The sequence below is a fragment of the Aotus nancymaae genome, unplaced genomic scaffold, assembly GCF_030222135.1.
Source record: "Aotus nancymaae isolate 86718 unplaced genomic scaffold, 86718_ANA_hifiasm-v0.15.2.pri h1tg000046l, whole genome shotgun sequence".
Classification (NCBI taxonomy): Eukaryota; Metazoa; Chordata; class Mammalia; order Primates; family Aotidae; genus Aotus; species Aotus nancymaae.
In genome coordinates, this window is record NW_026988460.1 from 26,669,669 (window position 1) to 26,694,971 (window position 25,303).

General features: G+C 45.5%; 1 protein-coding gene across 1 annotated transcript in view; it reads right to left on the reverse strand.

The window, feature by feature from the left end:
* The window catches only part of CFAP92 (cilia and flagella associated protein 92 (putative)), a 66,896-nt gene that overhangs the window by 38,965 nt on the left and 2,628 nt on the right, over window positions 1-25,303 (reverse strand). The window contains exons 3-9 of the mRNA XM_021676153.2: window positions 24,229-24,419; window positions 23,113-23,326; window positions 14,399-14,539; window positions 12,431-12,518; window positions 10,928-11,046; window positions 6,795-6,941; window positions 1,641-1,825 (exon numbers count right to left, since the gene is read on the reverse strand). Coding sequence (XP_021531828.2) covers window positions 1,641-1,825; window positions 6,795-6,941; window positions 10,928-11,046; window positions 12,431-12,518; window positions 14,399-14,539; window positions 23,113-23,326; window positions 24,229-24,419 — 1,085 coding nt within the window. The remainder of the gene's footprint in view (window positions 1-1,640; window positions 1,826-6,794; window positions 6,942-10,927; window positions 11,047-12,430; window positions 12,519-14,398; window positions 14,540-23,112; window positions 23,327-24,228; window positions 24,420-25,303) is intronic.

Genomic DNA, 25,303 nt, shown 5'->3' on the forward strand with positions numbered 1-25,303 from the left:
CTTCGTAGTGATAGAATATATATATTTTTTACTTCGTGGTGATAGAATATTTCTACATCTCAAGTGTTGTGACAGTTATATGCATGTACAATAAAATGGCATAGACCTATATACATGTTAGACCAATGTCAATGTGCTGATTTTGATATTGTGCTATAGTTATGAAACACCTAATTACTGAGGAAATTGGGTAAAGGATACATGGGATCTCTCTGTACTATCTTTGCAACTTTCTGTGAATCTATATTTTAAAATAAAAGTATGACATATGTATATGGACATACCCACACTAAGACATACAATTAAGCAGTTTCAGAAGACAAAAAGGGCTGGCACTGTGGCTCACACCTGTAATCCTAGCACTTCGGGAGGCCAAGGCAGGAGGATCACCTGATCCCAGGAGTTCAAAAGCAGCCTGGGCAACATGGCGAAACCACGTCTTTACAGAAAATACAAAAATTAGCTGGATGTGATGGCATGTACCTATGGTCTCAGCTACTCAGGAGGCTGAGGCAGGAGGATCACCCAAGCCCAGGGGCTTGAGACCACAGTAAGCTATGATTGCACCATTGCACTCCAGACAAGGTGGCAGAGTGAGACCCTGTCACAAAAAATTTTTTTTTTTTTTTTTAAAGAAGACAAGGCCAGGCCTGGTGGCTCATGCCCGTAATCCTAGCACTTTGGGAGACCAAGGTGGGCAGATCACCTGGGTTGGGAGTTCGAGACCAGCCTAACCAACATGGAGAAACTCCATCTCTACTAAAAATACCAAGTTAGCTGAGCGTGGTGGCACATGCTGTAATCCCAGCTACTTGGGAGGCTGAGGTAGGAGAATCACTTGAACCTGGGAGTAGGAGGTTGTGGTGAGCTAAGATCGCGCCACTGTACTCCAGCCTGGGCAACAAGAGTGAAACTCCATCTCAATAAATAGATAAATAAAATTAAAAAGAAGAGAAAAAAGATTTTATAAGCATTTGGAGAAAGAAAAAATAGGTCACATACAAAGGTTCAACTTGTATGAAATTATAAGATAATGGAACAATGCCTTCAAAACTCTGAAGGCAAATGATTTTTAGCCAAGAATTCAACAGGCAGCCAAACTACCAGTCCTGTGTAAGGATAAAAAAGGATAGAAAAAATACATCTGCAGACGTATGAGATCTCAAAAATAAATCTCCCATTGACCTTTTCTCAAGAAGCTGCTGGAGGATGCACTCCAGCAAAACCAGACAGCAAATAAAGGAAGAGGAAGACAGAATTCAGGAGACAGGGATCCAACCGGAAGAGGGAACAAGGAACTCCCAGAATAAACAGCAGTGCTGAAACTGGTTGGTTCACAAAGAGCAAGCATCCAGCTGGCAACTGCTGTGGGAACAGGGAAGCCCTGGGGGCTCCGGAAGGGAGGCTCATGACCAGCATTTGAAGAGCACCTGTGGCCTAGTAAGAGACCTCAGGATTGGTCATGCCTAATCCCAGGAACCCCATCTCTTTTGTATCTTGCTGTGGGTCCTAAATGGTAAAATGTAGGTGATGACCCTATTTATCATGTGGGGCCGTTGGGAGGACTAGAGATGGCATGTGATGGGCAGGTGGGCAGAAGGGGAGGAGCTCTAAACTCCAAGCATCTGGCTCATTCTTACCTCTAGTTCCTGAATGGGCACAGGCTGTGATGGAAGGCAGGAAGCACACTTGATCTTTATGGTCAGGGGATTTAAATCCTGCTTTTGCTCCTCAGTCATAATTGGAACTTCTGTTTTTAAAGTCAAAAGGCAATCTAAAATGTTGGCAGACTTCTCACTGCCACGACTCATGACAGTTTGCCATCCTGCGGGGAAATATACCCAGCATTAGACCTTTACTCACGACAGCCCCAAGACAAGCACAGAGGGATCAAGCAGCCGGAGATGAGTCAATGGTAAAATCACAGCCAAAAAGGGAAAATTTTAATTAAAAAATAAAAAATAAAAGAATCGGGAAATGCCCACAAGCAGCAGGTTACATGCTAGTTTGTCAAACTGAGGTCCCGTAAATTCCCTAGGAAAATTGAATTTGTGTGATTTAATCTTGATGACATCTTTTAAGAAGTGATATAAGCGGGCCGGGTGTGGTGGCTCACGCCTGTAATCTAAGCACTTTGGAGGCCAAGGCGGGCGGATCACCTGAGGTCGGGAGTTCAAAACCAGCCTGATCAACATGGTGAAACCCCATCTTTAAAAAAAAAAAAAAAAAAAAGAAAAAGAAAAAGGAAAAAAAAAAAAAAAAGAAGTTATATGAGCATTTCCTGAATCATCCAGGACACAATAAGGAACACCTATGTGTGAGTGCCACTCCCAGACAGTCTGACTTAAATTGGTCTGGGGTGCGGCCTCCACAATGGGAGGTTTAAAAGCTCTCCAGGTAACTTGAGAACCAATGTTCTAGACCTGTGCTGTCCACTATGGTAGCTATGGGCCATAGGTAGCTACTCGAATTGTAACTAATTAAAATTAAATAAAACGTAAAATGCACTTCCTTCCCACACAAGCCACATTCCAAATGCCCAGTCCCCTCATGTGGCTATGGGCTCCTGTATGGGACAGCAGAGAGCCTGGCCATGGCTGCAGGAAGGCTATTGATGGAGTGCTCTAGGCAGTTCTCCCATCAAGAACCCATCATGCCAGTATGTACATTTGGTACTCAGTGGGGTTGCCTCAACTGTTGTGGTCTGGCGAGGAAAGCACAGATATTAATGTAGAACACAACTGGCACATCTGAGCCAAATACAAACATGCACACTTCCCACCAGGGTGGTTTTGCACTAGTGCACCTCGCAAAAAGCGTGCGTGAACTGAGCCACTGCAAGGCATACAGGTAGCTGTCAGAACTCTTTTTTCTATAAAAGGGGTCTATGTATTTCAGCAGTCAGAGATGTGCGGGTAGGAAACAAACAAACAAACAAAAAAAACTCATGTTTTGGAGGTAGGATTGACCTGGTTTGAATCCCAGATCTGACTCTTTGTCATGTGATAAGCTAGATTCTCTGAGACTCAATTTCATCTGCTAAATAGGGATAGATATCACCTTCCTTGGAGTTGAAAGATTAAGAAAGATGATGAATGCAAAGGTGCTCAAAAAGATCAGTCTATTCCTTTCAACGTGCCTGTAAATGTATTTCTAAGGCAAGTAAAAGCCAAGTTGCTCACATTCAGGAAGAGCAGCTGCTTCTTAAACAAGTCACAGGCCAGGTGTGCGCAGCCATCTGCACAGGCTGTGAGGAGAGGTGGGCGAAGCTCCTGGGGGCCACCCTCAGGCTCCAGTGGGATCTTCTTCAACAAAGCTGATTCACAAAAGCTGTCACTCATTATGCCTGCATTCTGTAATTCTGTGAGCCTTTTTACGTAAAAGACTACCTAAGATAGAAGGAAATCCCAGTGCAAAAAAAAAAAAAAAAAGTGCTCGAATCATCCAGAGTCAGAGAGACATGCACCAGAATTCCAGGCTCAGGGCTCGCAGCCTCCAGACTGCCGACTCTTGGGGCAGACCATTCTTTGCTCAAGGGACAGTCCTGTGCATTGTGGCATGTTTAACAGCATCTTACTAGATGCCAGTGGCATCTCACTCCTAGTCATGACAACCAAAATGCCTCCACATGCTGCCAAATGTCCCCAGCAGACACAGGCCCCCTTAGTGAAGAGCCCTGGTCCAGTGAGAGTGGAACAGTGCAAAGGAACGTTTGTGCTCCTGCAGCAGCCAGTCCCGAGCATGAATGTCATTTCATCCTTAGCCTTGTGTGGTTGCTGTCATCTCCACATTGCAGGTGGGGAAGCTGAGCCCCAGAGTTCTGACACAATCATCCAAGGTCTCTTAGCTACTACGCTGTGGAACCAGCATCCAAACCAGTTCTGCTGGGCTAAGTGGGGCCCCTCTGCTACGCAATACTATCCTTTTAAAATAAGAGTTCACTCCCAGATACAGAATCTTCCTAAAATCTTACTGGGTTACTAGCCCACCAATATTTACTAATAAAGTATACAAAATCTATGGCCTAATTTGAAATTGAAGATGACTACCAAAAATAATTATGCTGGGTTTACAATAAATAATCTTATGCTATGATCTTCTGGCAAAACCAGACATACAACTGGCCTGCTGAGCCAAGCCGTTCTCCGTGGATGACCATGGGTTATGTCATGGGTATGACAGAGCAGCCCACCCATGTGGCCTCGGGAGGCAACTGCTGCCTCCCCACCAGCACCCTCTGGGTCCCACTGTGCTAAGGAGTTTACACACATCAGCTCCTGTGATCCTTAAAACAGCACTCTGAGGTGGGAGTAATCACCCTCATTTCACAGAGGAGGAAAGTGAGACTCAGAGAAAGCAGCAACTTGCTGGTAAGTGGCTGAGCCAGAATCAACGTGTTTTTGTCACCAAAGCTCTTACATATGAACACTGCATCGTACAGCCATAATGGCGCAGGTTAAAAGAGAGGGGAAGCTAAGTTGGGCATGGTGACTCACACCTGTAATCCCACCACTTTGGGAGGCTGAGGCGAGTGGATCACTTGAGGTCAGGAGTTCGAGACCAGCCTGGCCAACATAGTGAAACCCTGTGTCTACTAAAAATACAAAAATTAGCCAGGTGTGGTCTCATGCACCTGTAATCCCAGCTACTTTGGAGGATGAGGCAAGAGAATTGCTTTAACCTCAGGGACGGAGGTTGTAGAGATTCGAGACTGTGCCACTGCACTCCAGCCTGGGCAACAGAGCTAGACTCCATCTCAAAAAAAAAAAAAAAGAGAGAGAGAGAGAGGGGGCCACATCCTGACTTTACTCTGCTGGAAACAGTCACACCAGGCAGGCCAAGGCAGTTGAGCTTCTCTTTCCTCTCAAGTAAAATCCAAAGTGGGGCAGGTCCCATGGTGCGCTCCCGAGGAGAATCATAAGTTCCTCTTTGGGACTCTAGGACAAAGGAAGCAGCTAGCAAAGGCGTTCGCGCAAAGCCACCATGTGCAACAGGTATGCTGGAGGGTCAGGCTGGAGCGTAGGGTGGGGTAAGAGCCTCTGAAACTTTACTCTCTGGCATGGTTGCTTCTCGAGAAGGGTCTGATGCTACAAGAAAGTGAAGGTGGTCAGGAAGGACCAGCTATAGGTGAAGTATGATTTTCAAAAAGTCATTTAAAACTGCAAACTGCCATGTGCGGCAGCTCACGCCTGTAATTCTAGAACTTTGAGAGGCTGAGGCAGGAGGATTACTTGTGCCCAGGAGTTTAAGACCGGCCTGGGCAACATAGCAAGACCTTGTCTCCACAGAAAATACAAAAACAATTAGCCAGATGTGGTGCTGTGCACCTGTCTCAGCTATGTTGGCGGCAGAGGCGAGAGGCTGTCTTGAGGCTGGAGTGAGCTATGACTGTGTCACTTGCACTCCAGCATGGGTGACAGAGCAAGACCCTATCTCAAAAAAAAAGTGCAAACTAAAAAGTTAATAGCACTTTCTCAAAAATGAATTGACACCAACCCAAGAGCGCGTGAGGAGGATGACTGACACCTGTGGACGTGAACCGGAAGCTCTCTGTGGTTTTTTTTTTTTTTTTTGAGATGGAATTTCGCTCTTGTTACCCAGGCTGGAGTGCAATGGCGCCATCTCGGCTCACCGCAACCTCCGCCTCCTGGGTTCAGGCAATTCTCCTGCCTGCCTCAGTCTCCTGAGTAGGTGGGATTACAGGCACGCGCCACCATGCCCAGCTAATTTTTTGTATTTTTAGTAGAGACGGGGTTTCACCATGTTGACCAGGATGGTCTCGATCTCTTGATCTCGTGATCCACCCGCCTCGGACTCCCAAAGTGCTGGGATTACAGGCGTGAGCCACCGTGCCCGGCCCCGTTTTGCGATTTTTGCTCCCTCCTCTATGAGCGCTGGTTCCAGCTCAGAAAAGACCAACACGCGCTTCTGCAGAACAGCCAGGAGAGGGCGCACAAGACACGTGATGGCTAAAAAAACGAACAAAGTCTGAAATTGTTTTCTCTAAAAAGAAAAAGCAGGGGGAGTTCTCCCCATATTACTCTTTTTTGGAGCAAAGCAACATAATTTTACCAAAATATATGCTGAGCTTTCTATCATCAAAACATATTGATATAATAAATATTTAGTTATGATTTACCAATACGTAGAAAATCTAGTTCATAAATTGTCATAGATCTTATAAACCAAAAGAATTAAATCCCTGTTTGGTCATTGAGCTGTGCGGCCTTAGGAAAGTTACTCAACCTCTCTGAGTTCTTTTCCTCACTGGAAAAAAATGGTAACAATGATAACCACCACAGCCACCACCATACCACAGGTTGGCTGCGTGGGTCAGAGTCTGCCCTGAGAAGTGAGTGAGGCGTCATACAGGAGGTGCCTGCACCCAGAGAGGCTCAGTCAGAAAGGGTTCCCTTTCCTCATTTCCTTTCCTAGATGTATTTATAATAATCTGTAGGAAAGCACTCATTAAAAGCAGCATCTTCTTAGCAAACACGATGATGACATCTGATATTCCTATAGGCTTCCTTGGATTTTGGAATCAAACAGCTGGGTTCAAGTCCAGGCTTCACACTTCCCAGCTGTGTGATCTCAGGCAATGTAGCTACCCTCTCTGGGCCTCCGTTTCCCTCTGTACTATGACACCAATTCCCCTGAGTTTCCTGAGATGGCTGTGAGGATGAAATGAGGTGGCACACAGCAGGGCTGTCATCGCGAGCACCCGCTTATGGCCATTCTGGTCACGCGTGACAAGACAAGCGGGAGCTACTGGGAACGGGGCAAGGAGTGGGTACCGGCAAAAAGCGGCATGAGGGCCAGCTGGATGGAGAAGGCGCTCTGCCTCCTGGGGCCTGTCAGCGCGGGGTCTGCCTCCTCTTCTTCCGGGGGCTTCTTATGTCTCTTCTGGATTTTCTTTCTTCCCTCTAAATCTTTCCCTTTAACTGTGAAATCAAAGAAAGGAGATAAGCATTAAGAGGAGACTGTATCTGAGTTGCCATATGGGGACCTGAACATGCTACAGAGATTCGGGAAGGTTCCAGAAGCTCCTAGATGGCAGGGGTTGTTCTTTGTGCCACTGCCTCTTCCCAGCAACCAGAAGTGGTAGCTAAATATAGATGGCAGGGCCAGGCATGGTGGCTCACTCCTGTAATCCCAGCACTTTGGGAGGCCAAGGCAGGTGGATCATCTGAGGTTGAGAGTTCAAGACCAACCTGACCAACATGGAGAAACCCTGTCTCTACTAAAAATACAAAAATTGGCCAGATGTGGTGACACATGCCTATAACCCCAGCTACTCGGAGGCTGGGGCAGGAGAATCACTTGAATCCGGGAGGTGGAGGTTGCAGTGAGCCAAGATCACACCATTGCACTCCAGCCTGGGCACTGAGAGAGACTCAGTCTCAAAAAAATATATATGTATAGATGGTAGGCCCATTTTCAGTATATGTAGGAATAGGTTGAGGGCCTCTCATCCCCTCCCACTGCTACCTGAGAACATGGGCAGAAGAGGACTAAGGTTGCCATGACAGTGACGCCACAAGGCTTACTCAAGACTCTCCTCCACTCAGCTCTTAACCTCAGTGCAGGGTGGAGGATGGGCTTTTTAAAGAGACCCTACCCTTAAACAAACAAAAGCCCAGTCTGAGCCTCAGTAACCTCACCTGTTAAATGAGGGCAACACCACCTGCCTTCTAGGGCACTAAGAAGAGGAAATTAGCAATGCTGCAGAAAGCCCTCAGCTCAGTGCCAAGCTTAGATCAGAAGGAAAAGGAGATGAGAATGCATATAAATCTATGGTCATCAAGATCAATGGGACAGACGAGAAAGCCCAGGAACAGACCCAAACACACAGGGGAACCTAACAGACGCCAGAAGTGGCATTTCAAATCAATGAGTAAATTATATTGACTGTGCATATGGGAGCAAATGAAGTTACTGAATTACTTCATGACATATACAAAATGAATTCCAGACTAAAAGTATAAGACAAAAACTTTAAAATCAGAAGAGTATCTAGGAGACTATACCAACATCTGGATGAAGAAGGCTTTCTTTCTTTCTTTTTTTTTTTTTTAAAGACGGAGCTTCACTCTGTTGCCCAGGATAGAGTGCAGTGGCGCGATCGAGGCTCACTGCAACCTCCGCCTCCCAGGTTCAAGCGATTCTCCTGCCTCAGCCTCCAGAGTAGATGGGATCACAGGCACACGCCACCACACATGGCTAATTTTTAGTAGATACAAGGTTTCACCATGTTGGCCAGGCTAGTCTCAAACTCCTGTCCTCAGGTGATCCATCTGCCTAGGCCTCCCAAGTGCTGGGATTACAGGCGTGAGTCACCGCACCTGGACTCTTTCTTTTTTTAAAGAGATGATGTTTCGGCCGGGCATGATGGCTCATGTCTGTAATCCCAGCATTTTGGGAGGCCGAGGTGGGTGGATCACCTGAGGTCAGGATTTTGAGACCAGCCTGGCCAACATGGTGAAACTGTCTCTACTAAAAATACAAAATTAGCCAGGCATGGTGGCAGGCGCCTATAATTCCAGCTTCTTGGGAGGGCGAGGCAGGAGAATCACTTGAACCTGGGAGGCAGAGGTAGCAGTGAGCCAAGATCATGCCACTGCACTCTAGCCTGGGCGACAAGAGCGAAACTCAGTCTTGGTGGGGGCGGGGGAGAAAAAAAGGAGAGAGAGATGGTGTTTCACTATGTTGCCAAGGCTGGCCATAAACTCTGGGCTCAAGCGATTATCCCTTCAGCCTTGCAAGTAGCTTGGACCACAGGCACACACCACCATACCCAGTTGAGGAAGGATTTCTTAAACATTCCTGAAAGTATAAACTAGAGAGGAATAGTTAAATAACTGGTGTACAAAACAAGATACCATAAATCAAGGCAAAGGATAAGTTACATACCCCTGTCTGTGAGGGTTACTATGCATATAACTGGCAATGCAAAATTATCCAGAAGATATAAACACAAAGCTGCCAGATCAATAAGACAATTTTTTTAAACGAACAGAAAAATAAGCAAATCACATGAATGTGACCAAATAAGCCTATGCAATGCTGCTCAGCCTCATCAGGAGTTAGGAACTCAACTCTGCCTGTGCAGAGCATGGCAGAGAACAGCAATCCTCAGGACTGCAAGCAGCGGGGTAAAGAGATGCCACCTGGAGAGTAAACCAGCAGCAGTGGGGTTGGGGTTCACCATCTGTGCCCCAGGGGTCCCACTGGGCCAATGCCATGGACTCACATGTGTGCCCAGACACTTACCATGGCAGTGCTGGAGAGTGAGAAATTGGAGACAACTCAGATCCCCAGCAGGGGGACTGTGTGTGTGAAGGACGGTCCACCCATAACACACGGCAAAATGCTAACACCTAAATTGTGAATATATAGTTGTTGCATTTTCCTGTGAACTTTCCTATCTTTATTTCAAAATAAAAAGAATGGTTTAAAAACCTCATTAAATGTTTAAAGCACATTTTTAAAAAGAGTAACACTTTTAATCTGGAAAAAAAGTCAGATGTTGAGAGGCGTTCACATGTGAACGTGTGACTCAGTCTTCGTGGACTGGAAGAATGGGAATGAGTTTTCTTCAACTGTGTCTCCAGCACCCAGCAGAGGGCCTGGCTCAAGCGGTCACTTCTCTCCGCAGCTTTCAACTATTGCACTGCTAGAACCAGGCCAGTGTCAGGAAACAACAAACAGGTAACTGATTGAGAGACGAGGAAATGATCTGTAGCAATTACAGCTAACAGGATGTGAAATGGCCCATCCCAGGAGGCAGCAGTGCACTCACTGGCTCTAGATGTTCCCACCTCACACTGGAAATACAACTCCTTAATGAGAAACTGGTGAGGGGATCTAGGCTGAGAATGAGGAAGTCGGTTTAGTGGCTTCTGAGGGTTCTGCTCTCTTGACAGTACGTGAATAAGATTACATGCTTCTGCATGAGTGGGTCCCGTGACATGGGATACTGTGTTCCTCATTCCACTGTAAAAGTAAATACTGGGCTGGGCGCGGTGGCTCACGCTTGTAATCCTAGCACTTTGGGAGGCCAAGGCAGGTGGATCACTTGAGGTCAGGAGTTTGAGACCAGTCTGACCAACATGGTGAAAAATACAAAAATTAGCTGGGTGTGGTGGCAGATGCCTGTAATCCCAGCTACTCAGGAGGCTGAGGCAGGAGAATCACTTGAACCCAGGAGGCGGAGGTTGCAGTGAGTCGAGATTGTGCCACTGCACTCCAGCCTGGGTGACAGAGCGAGACTCCCTTTCAAAAAAAAAAAAAAAAAAGAAAAGAGTAAACGAGTAAATACTTTATCTTTCAAGAAGTCTTTCCATAAACACTACTTTTTTATGCTTCCCCAACATACCATATACCTACCCCTAACATAGCATCTATCACATAGAATTATAATTCTTTATTTGAAAGTCTCCACTAGATATTAAAGATTTTCATGTCCTCCATATGCACAACACACCACGGGTCAAAAATATTGGTGGAGTGGGATGATAATGAGGGTGAGTGAAAGACATGAGAAGAAATGGAACAAATGGATGGATGGAGATGGATGGGTGGATGAATGGAATGGGTGGATGGATGAATGGATGGGGATGGATGGATAGGGATGGATGAATGGATGGATGAATACAGGTAGATGGATGGATGAATACAGGTGGATGGATGGATGAATACAGGTGGATGGATAGATAGATGGGATGGAAAGATAGATGAGTGGATAAATGGGAATGGATGGATGGACAGTAAGGATGGAATGCATAAGTTGAAAATGTATACAGTACTCTTACTTTTGAGAAACATTTGGTCAAATATGCAAGAATCTCACTGAAGTATCCTGAATTTAAAATATTTCATAGTTCTTCCAAGTCTAGTTGTATTTTAAAATTCCCAAATCCTAACTTACTTTGAGATCTTTGTCTGTCTAATATGTTTAAGCTGCTAAATGATTCATTAATTAATTCCTTGATCTCCATCATGCTTGCTCCTGCCAAAGAAATGGTTGGTGTTCTTGAAACACTCCATCTAGAAAATTCACAAAGAGAAAAATTAATGAAGGTGAAAAAAATCAGGGGCCTGATCTGAGAATTTATTTACTGATGGACTAAATGAAAGCAGATTTTTAAAAAATCTTATAGTGCATTCCTCTAACACAGTGCTTCTAAGTTTTCAATGTGCCTGTGAGTTACCTAGGGATCTTGTCAAATAAAATGCAGACTCTGGTTCAGTAAACCAGGGGCAGGCCTGAAATTCTGCATTTCTACCAAATCCCCAGTGATGTTGGCACAGTTGGTCTGCATTGGAGGTACTAAACCAACTCAAAAAATATAATGAGAAATATGTTTTTATAAAAATAGCCCAAATTATAAACATCTAAGAATTCACTTATAGGAATTATCCATTACATTTATGGGTAGAATAAATTAACTCTATTAAAGGACATAAGGGAGGGTCTGAATTGAGTGAAAGGATATACCATGGTCATGGATGAGATACCTTAACAATGTAAAAATGTTAATTCCTCCCAAATTAATCTACGTATTCAATATAAAAGCAATATTTTTTTTTTTTTTTTTTTTTGAGACGGAGTCTCGCACTTGTTACCCAGGCTGGAGTGCAATGGCGTGATCTCGGCTCACCGCAACCTCCACCTCCTGGGTTCAGGCAATTCTCCTGCCTCAGCCTCCTGAGTAGCTGGGATTACAGGCACGCGCCACTATGCCCAGCTAATTTTTTTATTTTTAGTAGAGACGGGGTTTCACCATGTTGACCAGGATGGTCTCGATCTCTTGACCTCGTGATCCACCCACCTCGGCCTCCCAAAGTGCTGAGATTACAGGCTTGAGCCACCGCGCCTGGCCCTAAAAGCAATTTTTAAAACCCAAAATTGTTTAAAGACATGTTCTCTTGGTTCTTCTCATTCCATTTTCCCAAACCATCAGCTGGGCTTCCATTCTATCCCTGGTCCCCATAGCATCCAAGGAGTCTCCTTCTCCAGATTCTTCTCAGGCTACCAGAGGCCCTAAGAGCAACTGACCTCATGCAGGATGGCTGGAGACTCAGGAGTCTGAAGGTGTGGGTTGGAATCCTGGCTTAACCAGGAATTCTGGTTTATGACTTTGTGTAAATCACTTACTCAGTTACCTTGTGTAGAAAATGGAGATAGTCATACCACCTCACAAAGTTGTCATTATGAGGATCAAATAAGATAAAATAATGCATGCAGAAAGCTTGAGGTGCAGCATGTACTCATAAACACAAGCTGCCCTTTCCCTGCTCCCTTAATTTAGCCTGGATTGCATGAGCTCCAATTTAACTGGATTTTCTATAAAAACCTACCATGACTCATAGTAGGGCTAGTACAAGAGGGGCTTCACTCCCAGCACCCAAAATATCATTCAATCCTTACTGAACCATAGAAGAATCATCTGTTTTGAGGGACTTCTCATATTCTTCACTGTTCTTGGAAGAAGTCTCAGGCTCTGCTTGATGAGAACCTGAAAATAGTAGCAAATATTTCCAAGCTTTTTGTTACACACTAGCTCACTAAGAAATGAGGGCCCCTAACCCATTTCTGTAATGTCAGTCTCTAGGCAGAAGGCCTGGGATATGGTAAGCACTCAGTAAAAGAAGTTTGTTAATAAGCGAGTGAATGAATAAACATACAGACTAGTTTCGATTATTTTGATAAATGGAGTCAAGAGGAGACCTTTAGTTCCTTATATAACAGCCAACAGAGAAAGAGAAGAAAGTCTATTATGTATTAAATTGTCCATTTCAGTACTGTTTACATGAGAAAATGAAAATAGTCCCAAGATTCCCAAGTTCCCAACCATAGGGAATGATTAGATTATAGTCTGCCCAGCAGATGAAATACTACTTAGTCACCGCAAATGAAGTTCATGGAAAGTTTTTAAGGAAACAGGAAAGTGCAGCCTGGTGCAGTGGCTCACACCTGTAATCCCAACACTTTGGGAAGCTGAGGCAGGAGGATCACTTGAGCCCAGGAGTTCGAGACCAGCCTGGGCAATATAGCAGGATTCCATCTCTATAAAATATTTAAAAACTGACTAAGCCTGGTGGCACATGCCTGTGCTCCCAGCTACTCATGAGGCTGAGGCAGGAATATTGCTTGAGTCCAGGAGTTCAAGGCTATAGTAAGCTGTGATCAAGCCTGAGTATAGTAAGCACTGCAGCCTAAGTGACAGAGTGAGACCCCGTCTTAACAGAAAATAATAAATCAATGAATAACAAGAAGAAGGGAAAGTGCATGTGATGACATCTTAATCTCTAAATACAGGAGTATGTATCCAGGATAACCTAATCTGTGTTTAAAAAAAAAAAAAGATAAATCTTAGGCTGGGTGAGGTGGTTCATGCCTGCAATCTCAGCACTTTGGGAGGCCAAGGCCAGTGGATCACCTGGTCAGGAGTTTGAGACCAACCTGGCCAAGAGGGTGAAACTCTGTCTCTACTAAAAATACAAAAAATAGCTGGGTGTGATGAATGGTTCATCCCAGTAGTCCCAGCTACTCGGGAGGCTGAGGCAGGAGAATCACTTGAACCAAGGAGGCAGAGGTTGCAGTGAGCTGAGATTGCACCACTGCACTCCAGCCTGGGTGACAGAACAAGACTCTGTTTCAAAAACAAAAACAAAAACAAAAAAACAAAAACCTACAACAAAAACAAAGAAATTCTCTACAATATAATAACCACACTGTTACATAGATCGCTCCTTGTGATGAAACGTTTTTTCTGTTTTATACTTTATTCGCTAAATTTTCTAAAAACCACATATATAACTTCTACATTCAGAAAAGTTTTTGAGGCCAGGTGCAGTAGCTCATGCCTGTAATCTCAGCACTTTGGGAGGCTGAGGCGGGTGGATCACCTGAGGTCAAGAGTTTGAGACCAGCCTGGCCAACAAGGTGAAACCCCGTCTCTACTAAAAATACAAAAATCACCTGGGTGTGGTGGTGGGCGCCTGTAATCCCAGTTACTTGGGAGGCTGAGGCAGGAGAATCGCTTCCACCTGGGAGGCGGAGGTTGCAGTGAGCCGAGATTGCGCCATTGCACTCCAGCCTGGGCGACAAGAGCAAAACTCTGTCTCAAAAAAAAAAAAAAAAAAAAAGAAAAGAAAGAAAATTTTTGAATACACACATAGGCACACATTAAATTTAAAAATAAAAGAATCAGCAACAAAAAGTAAGCCATGCAGCAAGAGCAGTGCAGCCGTGTGGGAAGGTGAGCCCCGCCCGCCTCCACTGCCAACACGCAGGAGGGACTCCCGTGCACATGCGCCGCCCCAGCGCACCATGGAACGGCTTTCCCTGCGCTGCCTTGCACTCAGCTTCTCCACTAAGCCCTTCTCTGCTCACCTTGCAAAGACTTTGGGTGTTTTTCTGCTTTTTCTTGTTTTCCTGGGGGATGTTCCTGGTTCCACTCCTCTCTGACAATGTTGGCATTCTCAATGCCCTGTTCAGATAATTTCCTCTGATTTAAAACCAAATGTCTCACTTCTAGAATGCAGGAGAAGAAAGAATCATTGAGTCAATCAATCCAAAATACTTATTGAATATCTACTACAGGCATTTCTTTTTTTCTTTCTTTTTGATTGGCAGTGACCAATACTACAGGCATTTCTCAGAGATATTGTGGGTTCAGTTTCAGACTACACCAAAGTAAGTATCACAATAAAGTGAGTCACACATAATTTTCCCAGTGCATATAAATTATGTTTATACCATACTGTAGTCTATTAAATGTGCGACAGCATTATATCTTTAAAAAAAAAAAAAAGCACATACCTTAGTTTAAAAAATGCTTTAGCGTGCCAGGTACAGTGGCTCATGCCTGTAATCCCAGCACTTTGAGAGGCTGAACTGGGAGACTGCTTGAGCCTAAGAGTTTGAAGCTGCACAGAGCTGTGACTGCACCACTGCATTCCAGCCTGGGTAACAGAGAGAGACTCTGTCTCTTAATAAAAAAAAAAGAGAGAAAAAGGACGGACGGAAGGAAGGAAGAGAAGCAGGGAGAGACGGAAGGAAGGAAAAGAGAGAGAAAAAATACTTTATTGCTAAAAGATGTCACAGGCTGGGCACAGTGGCTTCTGCCTGTAATCTCTGTACTGTGGGAGGCTGAGGTGAGAGGATCACTTGAGGCCAGGAGTTCAAGACAAGCCTAAGCAACATAGTGAAACCTTGTTTCTACAAAAAAGAAAAAATAGCTGGGCATGGTGGCATGCACCTGTAATTCCAGCTGCTTGGGAGGCTGAGGTGGGAGGGCTGCTTGAGTCTGGGAGGTCGAGGCTGCAGTGAGCCATGATCACGCTACTGCACTGCTGCCTGGGGGACAGAGCAAGACCCTATCTCAAAAAATATATATATATATATTGCTGGGCACGATGGCTCACGCCTGTAATCCAAGCACTTTGGAGGCCAAGGCGGGCAGATCACCTGAGGTCAGCCTGACCAACATGGTGAAATCCCGTCTTAAAAGAAAAAAAGTTAACAATCATCTGAGGCTTCGGGTAATCATCTTTTTGCTGTGGGGGTCTTGCCTCGATGTTGATGGCTGCTCGGTGATTAGGGTGGTGGGTGCTGAGGGCTGGGTTCACCTCACCATGAAGTTGGCTGCATTGATCGACTCTTCCTTTCATGAAGCATTTCTCTGTAGCATGTGAGGCTGTTTCATAGTATTTTGCCCGCAGTAGAACTGCTTTCAAAATTGGAGTCAATCCTCTCAAACTCTGCTTCTCCTTTATCAACTAAATTTGTGTACTATTCTAAATCCTCTGTGGTCATTTCAACAACGTTCACAGCCTCTTCACCAGAAGTAGATTCTATCTCATCTCAAGAAACCACTTTCTTTCCTCATCCATAAGAAGAAACTCCTCATCTGTTCAAATTTGATGAGACTGCAGCAATTCAGTCACATCCTCAGGCTCCACTTCTAATTCTAGTTCTCTTGCTGCTTCTACTACATCTGCAGTGACTTGCTCCACTGAAGTCTTGAACCCCTCAGTCATTCATGAAGGTTGGAATCAACTTTTTCCAATTCTTATTAATGTTGATATTTTTACCTCCTCCCATGCGTCACAGATATTTTAAAAGCATCTAGAATGGTGAATCCTTTCCAGAAGGTTTTGTTGTTGTTGTTTGAGATGGAGTCTCACTCTGTCACCCAGATTGGAGTGCAATGGCACGATCTCAGCTCACTGCAACTTCTGCCCCCTGGTTTCAAGCAATTCTCTTTCCTCAGCCTCCGAGGCAGCTGGGATTACAGGTGCCCAACACCACGCCTGGATATTTTTTGTATTTTTAGTAGAGTCGGGGTTTTGCCATGTTGGCCAGGCTGGTCTCAAACTCCTGGCCTCAGGTGATCCACCTGCCTCAGCCTCCCAAAATGCTAGGATTACAGGCATGAACCACTGTGCCTGGGCCTTCCAGAAGGTTTTCAATTTACTTTGCCCATATCAATCAAAAGAATCACTATCTATGGCAGCTATGGCCTTATGAAATGTGTTTTTTAAATAATAAGCCTTGAAAGTCAAAATTACTCCTTGATCCATAGGCTGCAGCATGGATGTTGAAACAATAGTCATCTCTTTGTACATCTCCATCAGAGCTTAGGTGACCAGGTGCATTATCGATGAGCAGTCATATTGGAAAGGAGTCTTTTTTCTAAGCAGTAGGTCTCAATAGTTGGCTTTAAATATTCAGTAAACCATGCTGTAAACAGGTGTGCTGTCATGCAGGCTTTGTTGTTACATTTACAGAACTCAGGCAGAGTAGATTTAGCACTATTCTTAAGGGCCCTAGGGTTGTGGGAATGGTCAATGAGCGCTGGTCTCTACTCTAAGTCACCAGCTACACTGCCCCTAACAAGAGAGTCAGCCTGTCCTTTGAAGCCAGGCATTGACTTCTCCTCTCTAGCTATGAAAGTCCTATATGGCAGCTTCTTCCAATAGAAGGCTGTCTCATCTCCTCTGAAAATCTGTGGCTTAGTGTCATCACCCTCATCAGTGAGCTTAGCTAAATCTCCTAAATAACTTGCTGCAGCTTCTCCATCAGCACTTGCCTTACACTTTTCTGTTATGGAGATGGCTTCTTTCCTTAAACCTCATCTACCAGTCTCTGCTAGCTTCAAACTTTTCTTTTGCAGTGTCCTCACCCCTCTCAGCCTTCATAGAACTGAAGAAAGTTAGGGCCTTGCTCTGGATTAGGCTTCAGCCAATAATGTGGCTGGTTTGATTTCTAGCCAGACCATTAAAACTTCCTCTGTATCAGCTATAAGACTGTTTCACTTTCTTATCATTGCTGTGTTCACTGGAGCAGCATGTTTAACTTCCTTCTAGAACTTTTGCCATGCATTCTCAACTTGGCTAACAGTTTGGCACAAGAAGCCTAGCTTTCAGCCTATCTAGGCTTTTGATATGGCTTCCTCACTAAGCTTAATCATTTCTAGCTTTTGACTTAAAGGGAGAGATGTGTGATGCTTCCTTTCACTTGAACACTTTGGAGGTCATTGTAGAGTTATTAATTGGCCTAATTTCGGTATTGTTGTGCCTCAGGGAACAGGGAGGCCTGAGGAGAGGGAGAGACAGGAGAATGGCTGGTCACTGGAGCCCTGTGTTCTGGAGTCAGAACACACACAGCATTTATCAGTTAGGTTTACTGTTTCACTTGTGTGCAGTGTGTAACACCTCCAAACATTTGCAATAGTGACATCAAAGATCACAGATCATAGATCACCAAAGCAAATATAAGTTTGAAAAACCACAAGAATTAATTACCAAAACGTGACAGAGACACAAAGTGAGCAGACAAGGTTGAAAAAATGGCGCCAATAGACTTGCTTGACACAGGGTTGCCACAAACCTCCAATCTGGAAAAACATGATCTCTGTGAAGCCCAATAAAGCAAAGCACAATAAATCAAGGTATACCTGTAGTGACAGTCACCTTCCTCTGAAGAAGATGAAGCAGTAGATAAGGTCCTTATTCTCCTGGAGATGCTGCCTAGGAAGCTGCCTCCAAATTCCAGGAAACTCAAAACAATAAGCACACACGTCTGGGATAGGCGCATGCGTTGAGGTTCTCAGACCTCAGCCAGCGGCATCCTCCAGATGCGAGCATTGAGCCCATGACATGCACTGCTTCACTGGCTCCTCGCATTCCACTTTAAGGAGGGCAGGAGTATTCCCCACCTCACAGGTGAAGATATGACACTGAAGTAACTTTCCTGTGGTCAGAGAGCTTGTCCTTAACAAAGCCACGACTGCGCCCAGAGTGCCCTGTCCCCAGCTAGGGTGTCAGCTCCTCAACGCCTTTCATTTCTATCCCTAGAGGCCTCGCATGCACATGGCAGCCACCAAGAATGGGCAGGATAATGAATGAATGGAGGAAGTGAATTAACAAATGGAGATGAAAGATGCTACAAGAAAGAAGTAGAAAAAAGAAGAGGTGAAATTGATAGATAACATTTTTGGAAAAAGAGATGAGGCTGAGAGGCATGGAGGAACGCCCACCTGGCTGGAGGCAGGCCTTATTACAAGGGAGATCCACATATCTTCACGGACCAGGAGGTGGGCTGTGGTGTGAAGGGGCAGTGGCAGTAAGAAGGAGCCTTGGAAGCAGATTGTAAAATGCCTTCAAGGCCAGACTCAAAGTCTACACTTGGTTCCCTAAAGGCCCTGGGGCAGCCACGAACAGCTGCAGAGCAAGGCAGCACCAAGGCCGGAGGGAAGACAGAGAAAGGCAAGGCCACAGTGGCAGGAGAGAGAAGTGGGAACAAACCTGGGTGCAGAGAGAGCCAGAGGGCAGGAGGGAGAAGACAGCTGGGCAGAGAGCTCTCCCAAGAACAACAGGTGGAGGAAACCTCCTGGGAACTGGGTGGAGGTGTTGAGAATTGAGGGCAAAGGAGGAGTTAAATATGACTGGGGGCTTTGAGAAGAATGCGGTCTTCAACCAGTCCTTAGAAATCGAGCAGATTGAAGGGAAGAGAAATGCTGAGTGTGATGGTTAATACTGAGTGTCAGCTTGATTGGATTGAAGGAATGCAAAGTATTGATCCTGGGTATGTTGGCAAGGGTGTTGCCAAAGGAGATTAAAATTTGAATCAGTGGATTAGGAGAGGCAGCCCCACCCTCAGTCTGGGTGGGCACCATTTAATCAGCTGCCAGCACTCGGCTAGAAGAAAGCAGGCAGAAGAACATGGAAGGAGCTGACTTCCTGAGTCTTCCGGCTTTCGTATTTCTCCAGTGCTGGATGCTTCCTGCCCTCAAACATCAGACTCCAAGTTCTTTAGCTTTCGGACTCTTGGACCTACACCGGTGGCTTGCCAGAGGGCTCCCAGGCCTTCAGCCTGCACCATAGGCTTCCCTATTTTTGACGTGGGAAGATTTTTGAATAGGGATTTTTCCCTATTTTGGGACTCAGACTTGCTTCCTGGCTCCTGAGCTTGCAGACGGCCTATTGTGGGACTTCACCTTGTGATCATGTGAGCCAAAACTACTTAATAAACTCCCTTTCATACATATATCTATCCTATTAGTCCTTCCCTCTACAGAACCCTGACTAGTACACTGAGTTGGGTTGGGATGTGTCCTTCAAGACCAGCAGGTTAAAAGCTACCAAGTTCCGGCATGTGACCTACCACCAGGCATCCAGAAAGCATCCTACCCCCTTTATAACATGAGGCAGAACTCTTACAGTGTTTCTGCACTCCCAAGAAACAAGAATTTCTGTAAGAAATCTTTTTAAGGAGAAAAGGCAGGACTTAGGACAACATGTACACTACATTCACAGAAAAAAATGTTAACAATGGCTATCGCTGGACAGGAATCGTGAGGTTTTAATTTCTTCTCTTTTTTGCTAGTCTATTTCTAAATTGTTATATAAAGTGAATTTGCACTGCTTTTTTAATGAGAAAAACTTCTTTAAATAAGAAGCAGTGATGCTAAGCTTGGGACAGGGTTCAAGAAGGAGCAGGTGCTGTCATTTCAGCGTTTCACAGTGCTAGGCATAGTGGCTTACACTTGCGATCCCAGTACTTTAGGAGTCCAAGGCAGGAGGGTTGCTTAAGACCAGGAGTTAGAGACCAGCCTGGGCAACACAGTAAGACCCAATCTCTACATAAGATAAAATCTAAAAATTAACCAGGTGTACTGGCACCTGTGGTCCCACCTACTCAGGAGGCTGTGGCAGGAGGAATCACTTGGGCTCAGGAGTTAAAAACTGTAGTGAGCTATGATCACATCATTGCACTCCAACCTGTGCAACGGTGAGAACGTGTCTCAATCAAGTAATAAGAATACTCAGAACAAGAGGCTTGTGGGTGCTCCCTGGAGGCCCTGGAACACCCTTTCTTCCTTCCTTCCTTTTCTGGCCACCAAATTCCCTTTACCCATCTCTTTGCCACTACGGGCCTTCCTCCAGGAATCCTTCCTGATACTTCCACCTCAGCACCCTACCCCAATGAGAGCCTACTGCAGGGCAGATACTGACCAGAAAGTCTGGCTCAGCAGCTCTGAATCAGGCCTGGAATCTGCAGGTAAGCATCTGATGCAGGTGGTCCAACGCTCACACTTTGAGGACATGGTTCTTTCCTTTGGTCCAGGTGAGAAAAATTACCTCGAGTCCCATTTTCTCAAGCTGGAAGTCTACAACTTGTAATGCAGGTATATACCAGTGTTTCTCAGCCAGGGGCGATTTTGACCCCCAGGGGACATCTGGCAATGTCTGAAGAACTCTGATTGTCACAACTGGCAGGCTACTACTGGCAGCTAGTAGAGGCCAGAGACGCTGCAAAACACCTGGCAATCCACAGAACAGCCTTCACATTGAGGAATTTATCTGGCGCAAAATGTCAATAGTGCCAAGAGTAAAAAACCCTGAATATAAATGAAACATTAAAAATGGGAAGTTCCGGCCGGGCGCGGTGGCTCACGCCTGTAATTCCAGCACTCTGGGAGGCCGAGACGGGTGGATCACAAGGTCAAGAGATCGAGACCATCCTGGTCAACATGGTGAAACCCCGTTTCTACTAAAAATGCAAAAAAAATTAGCTGGGCATGGTAGCACACGCCTGTAGTCCCTACTCGGGAGGCTGAGGCAGGAGAATTGCTTGAACCCAGGAGGCGGAGGTTGCGGTGAGCCGAGATCGCGCCATTGCACTCCAGCCTGGGTAACAAGAGCGAATCTCCGTCTCAAAAAAAAAAAAACAAAAACAAAAAAATGGGAAGTTCCAAGCCTCCAAGGTCAGAAAGGCTCCTTAAGAAGGCAGGCTGGAAAATCAGAGAAAGGCAAGGCTTTCCAGCCACACAAAATTGAGGATAATTACACTCATCTGGAAGGCGCTGACAACAATAATAGTACTATACATCATTAGAATCACTGATTCTAATATGTACATCTGTTTTGCTTTTTTTTTTTTTTTTTCCTGAGACAAGGTCTCGCTCTGTCACCCAGGCCGGTGTGCAGTCAAACAACTTACTGAAGCCTCGACCTCCCAGGCTTAAGCAATCCTCCCACCTCAGCCTTCCAAGTAGCTAGAATTACAGGTGCACATCACCATGCTGGGCTGATTTTTAAATTTTTTATAGAGACAGGGTCTTGCCATGTTACCCAGGCTGGTCTCAAACTCCTGCCTCAGGCTCCCAAAGTGCTGGAATTACAGGCATGAACCACTGTACCTACTTTTATTTTTAACATCTCTAAGCATCAGGAGGCATCTTACAATTAATGCCATGTCATAGTTTAATTGGTAGCATTTAATTACAATTCTTAAATTTTTTTTTTTTTCGAGACAGTCTCACTTTGTTGCCAGGCTGGAGTGCAGTGGCGCGATCAAGGCTCACTGCAACCTCTGCCTCCTGGGTTCAAGCAATTCTCCTGCCTCAGTCTCTGGAGTACCTGGGACTACAAGCGTGCACCACCATGCCCAGCTAATTTTTCTATTTTTAGTAGAGATGGGGTTTCACCATGTTGGCCAGAGTGATCTCAATCTCTTGACCTCATGATCCACCCGCCTCAGCCTCCCAAAGTGCTGGGATTACAGGTGTGAGCCACTGCGCTCAGCCACAGTTCTTAACTTTTCTATAGACAATGCATAACTTCCTTATTGCCTGTACCCAGGTGCACCGCTCTCATCAACCTGCCTCCAGTATTCCAGAGAAGCAGGTACTAGTTGTTTTTCCTTTTTTACAGATGAGAAACATATGTTCAGGAACGTGCCCAGGTCAACAGCAAGTACAAGACAGAGACAGGACTGAATTCCACTGTCTGGCTTCAAAGCCTGGATCTTTCCACCCCTCCTGGTCCTCTCCTTCAAGGGAGTTCAAAAGACTTTCTGACATTGGCTGGGCACAGTGGCTCACACCTGTGATCCCAGTACCTTAAGAAGCCAAGGCGGGTGGATCACCTGAGGTCAGCAGTTCGAGACCAGCCTGGCCAACATGGCAAAACCCCCCCCAACTCTACTAAAAATACAAAAATTAGCTGGGCGTGGTGGCACGTGGCTGTAGTCCCAGCTGTTTGGGAGGCTGAGGCAGGAGAATCACTTGAAGCGGGGAGGCAGAGGTTGCAGTGAGCCAAGATTACATCATTGCACTCCAGCCTGGATAACAGAGCGAGACTGTCTCAAAAAAAAAACAACAAACTTTCTGCTATTGATATAATATTTATACAAATGAGTCTGGAAAGGTCTACATGAAAATGTTAAGACGACTGACTTGGGGTGGTAGGATTTTTAAGTTTTCTCTTTTGTTTCTTGGTATCCTCTAATTTTTTTTTTTTTTTAGTAAACATATAATACTAGTCCAGGCCAGTGGTGGGTGCCCAAGTCAGAGCTGCCCTAAAATAAAAGGGCCCAAAAGGTGGAGTTGCAGGAACACTGCCCACCACATCATCACTGCCCAGGGTGGCCCTTCCTATCACCACAGCATGACCTGGTGGAATGCCCTGCCACAGATCCAGAAACCCGTGTGTGCATATGCCAATTAGAGGAAGGAAACCAGGAGACACTGGCTTTTATGCTGTTACTAGTGAGTAAGCCCCAGGCTTCCAGAACCATTTCAAATAAAACCAGAGCACCTGACTTATGAAAAGCTCCCACGTCGTCCATGAGACCGGCAGTCTTCAATCGGTAATATCTGGCTTTTCTTGACAGCTTGTCCTTAATGTTCCAAAGGCTCAAGGTGATTTTGTGGAAATTTATTTTCTTTAATAATTCCTTTGTCACACTGATATTAAAAGTCTGCTCCCATGACACCCAGGCTTTGTCACCTTCATGCCACGGCTTCACGGTCTGTGTAAAACAACATTCAGAGATGTCAACTGGGGAAAGACATGTGAAGGTCATGGCGAACAGAGCTAGCTCCAGCCCCAGCCCCAGCCCCAGCCCCAGCCCAGGCCCTCAGCAGCAGCACTGCCTGACTTTGGTGCCTGGTCACTCTCCAGGCTCTGAGCTCAGGGGAAATTGGGCGTTGTGTACTGGGTCCCATCAGACTTCTGTGTTCCTCAGGAAAAAATAAAATCAAAGTAATTGCCAGTAAATAGCATCCTCCTCGATTGCTTCCAAGCAATGACCTGGAGCAAAACCACTGGCAGGAGTGTGTGTGTGCAAGTAGTGTGTACGCGTGCACACACACACATGCACGCACACACACAGAAAAAAGGAAATCTCAAGAACTACAAAAACTTTTGAAACACCCCGGAAATTACTGGGCAAAATATCTAAAAAAACAGGCCAGGCATCGTGGCTCACGCCTGTAATGCCCGAAATTAGGGAGGCCAACGCGGGCAAATCACTTGAGGTCAGGAGTTCAAAACCAGCCTGGCCAACATAGTGAAATTCTGTCTCACCTAAAAATACAAAAACTAGCTGGGCACGGTGGCTCATGCCTGTAATTCAAGTTACTCGGGTGGCTGAGGCATGAGAATTGCTTGAACTGGGAGGCTGAGGTTGCAGTGAGCAAAGATCGTGCCACTGCACTCCAGCCTGGGCAACAGAGCAAGACTCTGACTTAAAAAAAAAAGTCAGTAATTGGAATGATCAGGTGAGTGCAGATTCCTCTCAGGAGGTGGGGCCCAGGATCTTCCAATTCTAGCCAGCTGGAGGTGGAGCTGATGTCACACATCCATGAGGTGGCACACTTTTCATGATGAGCATTAGCCCACACACAAGGCTACACACACTCACACATGCACCTTTACTCCTGACTCCAGGAACACTTTGGCCACCACTGGAAATAGCAATATGTCAACTTTTTTAGGTTCTCCATCATCCGGCAGAAGGAAATACTCAATGTGGTAAAAATGACGCATCTTTGCAACAGAGCTGTCCATTTTAGGGTGTTTCTTATATTTTTCAATCAAACTTGCATATTTTCCCTTATGACCTAGAAGATGCAGATTGAAGAAGTCTCATTTTAACCTCATATGGAAAAGTAGGCCCGTCTCCCCAGTTCCCTGGAACTTGATGCTGCGAGAGGCTGCACACCCCACACTGCTTGCCTGGCTTGGGGAAGGAGGTACAGGTCCAGTGCTCCTAGCCAGCAGAGCAGGACCTGGACTGGGCACCCAAGTGTAAAATTTAAGTGCATGGTTTTGACAGTGAGTGTCTCAGTTGGAGGCTGAGTGTTGGTTAGTAGGCCTAGGGCTAAAAGGGTGATAGAGTTAAAGTGAAATCAGATGGCCAGGCCAGATGTTATTACGAGAGATGCCTTACTTGCCTTACCCTAGCTCCTCCTGGCCCTAAGAAGCAAGTAAAAGAAGAAAAATCACAGTACAATGTAATTTGTGCAATAATAGTAGCGGGAACAAGGTTGTGAAGAACAAAGGTGGAGGAGCAAACTCTGCCTGGGGAGGGTGGGGTGGGCCTCCCAGTGGGACCTCAGTGGAGTCTTAGAGGAGCAAAGCTGGCAGATATTCCAGACAGAGAAAACAGCTTAGCAAAAACATAATTACCCAATGTGGGGTGCATAGGGTGACAGGATGTGGAAGATACAGCTGGGCTTCTGCCAGAGGCCAGAGCCCAAAGAGCACCCCCAACACCCCCGGTTGCTTACACTCCAGCTTAAACTCCACGCTCTAGGCCGGGGCTTTTCACGTCGTAAGAAGGTGTGTTAGGAGCTCCATAAACATTTAATCCAAATATTCTATAACAACAGGACTATACTTAAAGCTGTAGCTTTTAAAGTCTAAGTTTTTAACCCCAGGAGGCTGCTGCAGCATTAATTTTCTGCTACCAGAATAGCTAGCATTTGTGCAGAGACTGGAGTCA